Source organism: Necator americanus, chromosome IV (assembly GCF_031761385.1).
Source record: "Necator americanus strain Aroian chromosome IV, whole genome shotgun sequence".
NCBI classification, from domain to species: Eukaryota; Metazoa; Nematoda; class Chromadorea; order Rhabditida; family Ancylostomatidae; genus Necator; species Necator americanus.
This window is the reverse complement of record NC_087374.1, coordinates 11176807-11184115: the sequence shown is the minus strand read 5'-3', so window position 1 is coordinate 11184115 and position 7309 is coordinate 11176807. Positions and strand designations below refer to the sequence as shown.

General features: G+C 43.0%; 1 protein-coding gene across 1 annotated transcript; it reads left to right on the top strand.

Moving 5' to 3' along the window:
* On the top strand, nucleotides 1-506 carry RB195_000935 (uncharacterized protein; the record flags this gene model as incomplete). Its single annotated transcript, XM_064197497.1, has 2 exons — nucleotides 1-79; nucleotides 337-506. The coding sequence occupies 2 exons, from the start codon at nucleotides 1-3 to the stop codon at nucleotides 504-506; spliced, it is 249 nt and encodes an 82-aa protein (XP_064053378.1).
* Nucleotides 507-7309: the final 6803 nt, after the last annotated feature.

Here is a 7309-nt window from a genome sequence, read left to right as displayed (position 1 = left end):
ATGAAATCCAACCCCAAGAGCAAGCTGGATTCTGTCAAGGGCTCAGCAGCACATCCGGACCATGTCGAGAGTCATAGAGGTTTGCCTGGAATACCGGCTGCCTCTTGTTCTAACTTTCGTTGACTATGAGAAAACCTTGAACAGCGTGGAAACCACTGCAATACTTTCAGTACTAGTTGATCAAAGTGTGGACGCGTCGTATGTGATTACATTAGCCAATTGCTACGATAGATGCACCACTATGATACAGCTTTTCCACCACTACCTGACCATATTGAAAAGAGGATACAATACGACGATACTATATCCCCATGGCTGTTCACGGCTGCATTACAGGGGGAATGAAAACAAATGAAGCAGAGACAATGCTCAAGGAATTGAACGGACCAGGGAAGAGAAAAGGGTTGCGAATAAACCGCAAGAAGACACAATTCATGAAGAACGTCAACTGCGAGGATGGACGAGTACAACTAGAAGGCTTCCAAATAGTTGGAACACCATCATAGGTCTGCCTTGTAGGTTCGATAAATATGGAAAACGGCTTAGAAGAAGAACTGTATAGAAGGATACGAGCAGCGTGCGCAGCATACGGACTCGTCAGAGAAGCAACGGTCGGACCAAAATCTCTGCGCCTAAGTATTGGACTCGACAGTTCTTCCAGGCTCTAATACACAACGAAAAAAGCGGTCAGAGGCCACAGCCACGTCTAGGAAGCTACTCGGATTTTAACCGGCGCATACAACTCCTACCCGGTCTTCGCAACTCCGACTTAAGAGCAATCTCCCGTTTTCGCGAGCAAGCGGAACATATATCAAAATCAAAGCATATATGGGCCGGCTGCATTATGAGAAGACAACAAAAATGAACTAAAAGAACGCTAGAGTAGATCCCAAGAGGTGATAAAGTCTCTCGATCGAGGAAGGCCGAAAACGAGATGGAGTGATGTGTGCGCTTCACGGATGTACCACTGAGAGCTCAGCTGGTGCACCTGTGAAGCTGGCTTGAGGACCTTGTCAACGTCACTCACGAAACTTGAGAACATCATGGATGACAATGGCAAGGGAACAAAACGAGTGGAAAAGATGCTAAGGCCCGACGTCCAGTGGGGCCATTTAAGCATCTAAGTGTCATTGCTCCCTGAGGAGGTAAATGAGAAAAAGACAATCAGAAAAATCCGTGTGCACTACAAATGCAACTTTTTTGTTTTCTGATGGAGATATTTGTATCATTGCTTCTGCAGCACCTGTGGTGTATGTTTGGTGCATTGTTTCTCAGCAATAAATACACTTCTGGGTCTAATTCTTTCTCTCACTTCTGGACGTTTCGATTTCCGTTATGACAGCCGGACTCATTATTACGTAACCATACATTTTATTTGTTTGTTTGTTGTTAAAATCATTTCTTAGCAACGGAACAACACCTAATATCCACGTACTCGTATTTAAAAGCAGCACACCGCGAATATGGGGTGGTACTGATTCCAGGTGGAGTTTCTGTATACGGGGTCGTAGATTATGGAGAGCGGGGTGGTTCCGCTCATCTCTCCCTGAATCACTGCAAGCAGCCGCCTCCCGAATGCTGCTTCGCACGAACCCTTCTGTTGCAGCGCGTCACCCTTGCATGAGTAGCGTCCCTTACTGCCTATCTTGCAGGCCAAATTGATTTTCGACGAATTCCACGGCGGAGGCGGCGCAAGGGGTGGAGCGTTGCAATAGATGGTGTCGCACAAAACTACATTCTGGAGGCGGCTGTTTGCAGTTACACAGGGAGAGATGGGTGTGACTACCCGCGTCTCCATAATCTACGACCCCGTATACGGATACTCTACCTGAAATCCGCACCATCTCAGATTCGTGGTATGCTGCCTTTAAAACCACTACCAGCTCTGCATAACTCTGCGCAATCTGCTAACATGCTTCTGAAGATTTTCTTCAGGGTTTTTCTAAGGTCTTTCATTTTTCGTTCTTTTTTTTGACTTTTTTCTCATGTTCAACGATCGTGATGAATGGATACTATCAATACATCCTCCGCATTGAAAAATGGAGAACCATTTTTCATTGTGCAGATTGTGGAGGTAGGATTCATTAATCACTCTTAGGAGCAGGAAGTGGTTGTGAAAAATTTTCTTTATCCTGATCTTGAAAAACGTACGTTCTGCCAAATGCTGATTTATTTGTGGAAACCTGATGCTTTGCAGAAAAAGTGTAATTTAATGCTGTTGTTGTGCTAATTTAATATTAGACAGGATTATCGGTTTAACTGGAAATCCCATCCCGATTCCCATGAAATAGTTGTCCAGTCAGTTTCCACATTGTGACAACCAGTCAGCGGAAGTTCCGCCCATTTCGCTCCGGAAAACCAGCGTGCCTGATCTTTGATTTTCTTTTGCAATACTTCACAGCAACCGTTGAGGACAAATGAAGAAAACTGCCGCTAACACAAGATGAAACCTCCATCCTCCACTTCTACTCTGTATTATGTGAATACGATACTGACCTGAAAAGATAGCATTTCTCGACTGACCTCCGAAATTTCTTTTTTTTTAATTTTATTACCTACTGACACTGACACACTTCGTAGCAAGATCAATACGTTAAAAAAGAAGTTTACAGTCTGAGTGATGACTCCATTCAGAACCATGAACACTGTCTAAAGGATTAGGAAAATAATGATGGACTGATGATTGATCTTGAAATGATTATTTATTTTCGACCGCTCGCTCGTCGATGCAACGTGTCTGCAAGGGCGGGGCGTATTTTACATTGTAGTTCATGGAGACAGAAGCAACCGTCTTAGATACTCTTCTGAACATGGATGCGCAGAGAACTACACCGTTACAAGGAAATATGAAAAGAAGAATGGTGAGAGTTGTCAAAATTACGGAATCAATTAGAAAATTAATGTACTCATACGGTCGGGTCAAAACGACATGAAGCACGGACAGTTGCGCAAGCGGCTGCGCTCGTTCCGATGCGGTTGAAATCGAGGTGGAACCATGGCGAAAGGCAGAGATGGGTGGCGGTAGCGAGGGTCCTTGCACGATCCCAACCGCTACGCTCCACCACGCCGCTTCGAGCGCAGCCGCTTGCACAACTGTCCGTACTTCACGTCGTTTTGACTCAACTATAATTCATGATATTTTGTGGTTCTAAGAGAAGGAGCGGCTTTTGTATAGGTGCTACCATCGAGAACCATAGAAATCTTATCAAATGAACTGTTTTTCTCTCAAGCACCTATTTGCCATCCACACGAGGAACTTCTTATCACTACTCTTGTACCTATTCCTTCACCTGTTTACCAACTAGCAACATTATTCGATAGTTTCATATGGAAAAAATGTAGGCCACAAAAAGCTTGGATCATACAGGATTTCGATAATCCTCACTCCGTTGCTTCTGAAAGCTGGAATATTCCGTTTTTAACGGAAATATTCATATACGTAATTTCATGCTATTAGATGCGTCTTTCTCTCACATTTCACGTGAGAATTTCTCTTGCTTCCAACAAGGTTAGAAATTTGAGATCACCTTACATCACGATATTTCTCCTCAAAATTTGCACCAGAAAAATTTTAAGTGGATGTGTCTGATTCCTCAAAACAATTTAGTGCTCGTGAATTATATCCTAGCCGGTGAAGGAGCGTATGATCAGCGGTAGGTAGGCATAGTCAGTTATTTTGGTTGCAATAACTGTTAAAGTCCATCGGAGACACTTCGTTACTAATTGCTCTGCGGAGGCATGATCGGGACATTCTTTAAAAACACTGACAGGACCCTCTTTACGCACTCCGGTTGAAGATTATTGAGGACTCCTCACCCAAGTAAAACCAATGAGTAAGCTTCTGAGTGGACCGGCGCGTGTACGGGGTTTAGAGGGGAAGGGGCGTAGAAACTAATGTTATCACGCCGTTCTTTTGAGGGAGAATTGAGGAAGGCTGGTACCGCAATCTCCAACCCGAACTCAACTTCTTTCCTGCGGCTTCTGTAGCACGTCAATTTCGTGTTACGTTGCCTTTAAGATCATTGCATTCACTCATTTCACACTTGTTCATGTAAAGATGATCAGGGACGCAGGATCTATCAGCTAAGAAATATTCCTACACATATTTTCCAGATAATCTCTTCCTCAAAACTTAAGCCAATGGGAAGTTTTACAACTAGCACCCTTATGGGATAAACAACAGAGAAACATCACTAAGAGCTTTTAAATGTCTTCTCTTAACTCTTCCTTCCATAGGTTTGAGTTTCCGTAAACCTCGGCTTGCGATCTCTTCGACTAGTGAGTTTTCTTCGTGAAGATCCCTTCTTCAATACTAGCGGGTGCAAGTTAATGACGTGAGCACACAGAAATGCTCTTGATTAAGATGTATCACCGGAGTCTCCAATCCGTCATGGTTTATTTCTAATCCTTTACACTTACTCGAAAGACGGACAAGAAAAGATTAGTTGCCCATCAAACAATGCTTCAGAGGTTAGTTCATCCAGAAAAAAATAGCATCTAACCAATCCACCTGGCGAAATCATTTTATTTTTGTTCTTTTTTTTTGGAAACTCGTCTTTGTTCCAAGTTGAGGAGATATGTCACAGTGAATTACAAACCCCCTAGAAACATGCATCATATTTCACTCTCTAATTCTCCTGGGTTGTTTGAATCGACCATTCATACCCAAGCAGGCTACTTGTCCTCATCAAAATGAGGTATTAACTTGCGCAAAGGGCAACCATTTAGGGATTTCACGGTTTTTTTTAAAAGTGTTTTTCGGAAGACGTCCTGCCAACTGTGGGTTTGTTACAGGATTCAAAGCGTATATTGTAATCTCCAAGATCTTCGTCGAGGACTACCTACATTTATTTTTTTATTATTATAATTTACTACTATTATTATCCATTATACTTTTATTACTTTTTTTGGGGGGCGGATGTAACGCAATCCGTAAGAGGTCCCTGTGCCTGCGCGATCGATTGTTGGTTCGATTCCGCTTTAGGGCCAACAAAGCCTTTCATCTCTCCGCAGTCGATAGATCGGTATCAGATTTGCCTTGGAGGATAAAAGCACTGACTTGACAAATCGGCTAACCTCCGCAAGTCACTCTGTATAGGCCAGTTACACGTTCGTAAACCTCAAACGATTCTGAATTGAAGTGAATGTGGTCCTGCATCCCAGGCGGATTGATTAATGCCAGACACTTGCTCATGTTCGACTGTCTTTGAATCTCGGCATGTTGGAACGTAGTTTTTAATTGATTTTCTTGAGCTGTGGTCGAGATTGGTATTTATCGTCTTCATTAAACAACGGCTAACGTTTCGGCGTTATCGCCTTCGTCAGAGCCTGGAAAAATCAAAGCCATTAGTGATTTATGCTCTCAAGCGCCTCATCACCCTACAGAAAGCATCCAAACGGTAGGCAAACTCCAACAGCAACACATTGGCTAGTACTTACCTCATTAGCTAGACTTATTAACGCAACAGACCACCACGTACCACTACTACGAGTCACAATGGTTTTATATAGGGACCTGACGGCCCGCCTCGTAGATCAAGCCAGACACTTTATTCTTTCTTTTTTTAAGAGAATACTCAAACCAAGAAACTATTTTTAAACATAATGTGTGGCTATAAGTGATTTTTTAAACTTTTCTCTTGAATGTGTTTTGGCATAGGGATGTACATATGAGAGAGGCAGTCAAAATGCATAATAGATTAACTTGTTAATGACTATAGGCGATTCTCGGTTATTTTTGGGGATTTGGTGCTTCAAAAAACCTGTTTTCATTTTCGCAACCAACCGAAATGTTTAAGAAAAAGCTGCAATATTTTTGGGCAGGTAAGGAGTTAAAAAAATCGCAATTATAGGCTTCAATAGGGGAAACTGTTCTTTTTTTCAAACATAATTTTAACCATCCAAACCTTACAGTTAAACGCGATGTCACTTGCTACGAGATGTCATTTGTTTTCCCTCAGAAGATCAAGTGGACGTCTGAGTAGTGAGCAAGTAATACTAGAAATCTATGCAGTGTCATTAATGACTTTTTGCGAAGAAATGATACACTAAGCCCCATTTTTGCGCACAGAACATTAAAATAGGACTTCATAGCACCGAAAACGAAGAGAAGTACAATCCGAAAATTCCATTTACCGGTTACTTTTACTTTTGAAGCAAGTAGCGTACAGAATGTTATAAAAAAACATGTTTAGAGACGATAACTGTTGTAGTTTGAGATCTAAATGAATACTTCCATCATTTAGGTTTCAGGAGTTTACAAAGTACGTACGCTCGCCAGCGTGTGGATATCAACGAGTCCTACTCAAACACCATCCTTGCATTATTCCCCTGTTAACATCGAACTGGTTGACCCGTTGATTTTCGGCGCTCTCTTTCAAATCTCAATTAAATGTTGCCAGGCAGGATTTTTGGAGATAACGGCTGCAATTATTATTATTTTATTCATTAATTATCATCGGTATCATTATAATTTATTTCTATCGTTACATTGGGGGGGGGGTTTTTTTTTTTTTTTTTTTTTGGGGGGGGGGGAGGGGGGGGTTTTTTTTTTTTTTTTGGGGGAGGGGAAAAAAATTTTTTTTTTTTTTTTTTTTTTTGTTAAAAAAATTTTTTTTGGGGGGGGGGGTTTTTTTTTTTTTTTTTTTTTTAATAGGGGGGGGGGCCCGCCGGGCGCTGGTTTTTTAATATTTTTTTTAAAAAAGCGCGCGGGGGGCCCTATTTTTTTTTTTTTTTCTTTGGGGGGGGGGGGGTTTTTTTTTTTTTTTTGGGGGGGGGAGGAGGAATTTTTATTCTCCCCCCCCTTTGGGGAAAGGGGATTCCTGCATCCTCTCTCAATTCCGAAGACGCCACCGCGTTTCTCCTGCTCGAAATGCCCAGGTTTCCGAAGCATAGGCAAAGCAGGGTACGGTGGTGTAGAGGGAGCACGGAGCCGGGTGTTCCTGGTCTTCTCACTACATCCTCGATGCTCTGTACGCTCCCCAGCCGCTCGTCTCCTCCGCCCAGCCGGGGCAGGTCGTTCATCAGTTCAGTTCCCGACCCAGATAAACGTAGCTGGTGCATCGGAAGTCGTCCGTGAGCGTGAATGGGGCATCCGAGACCCATCCGTCCGCAGAACATCGTCTTTGTAGATTCAGCTAAGACCGAGCATCCACATGTCGTCGAATTCGGTCAGCATTCGTTCCGCTGGCTGATGCTAGGTGTACCAGTACGATGTCATCAGCAAAGCCAATGGAGCCCGACCACAACCTCCTCCCAGTCGTCCCATTCCAACTTCCATGCGTCGAGGGTGGCGTGAATATTTGGGTGA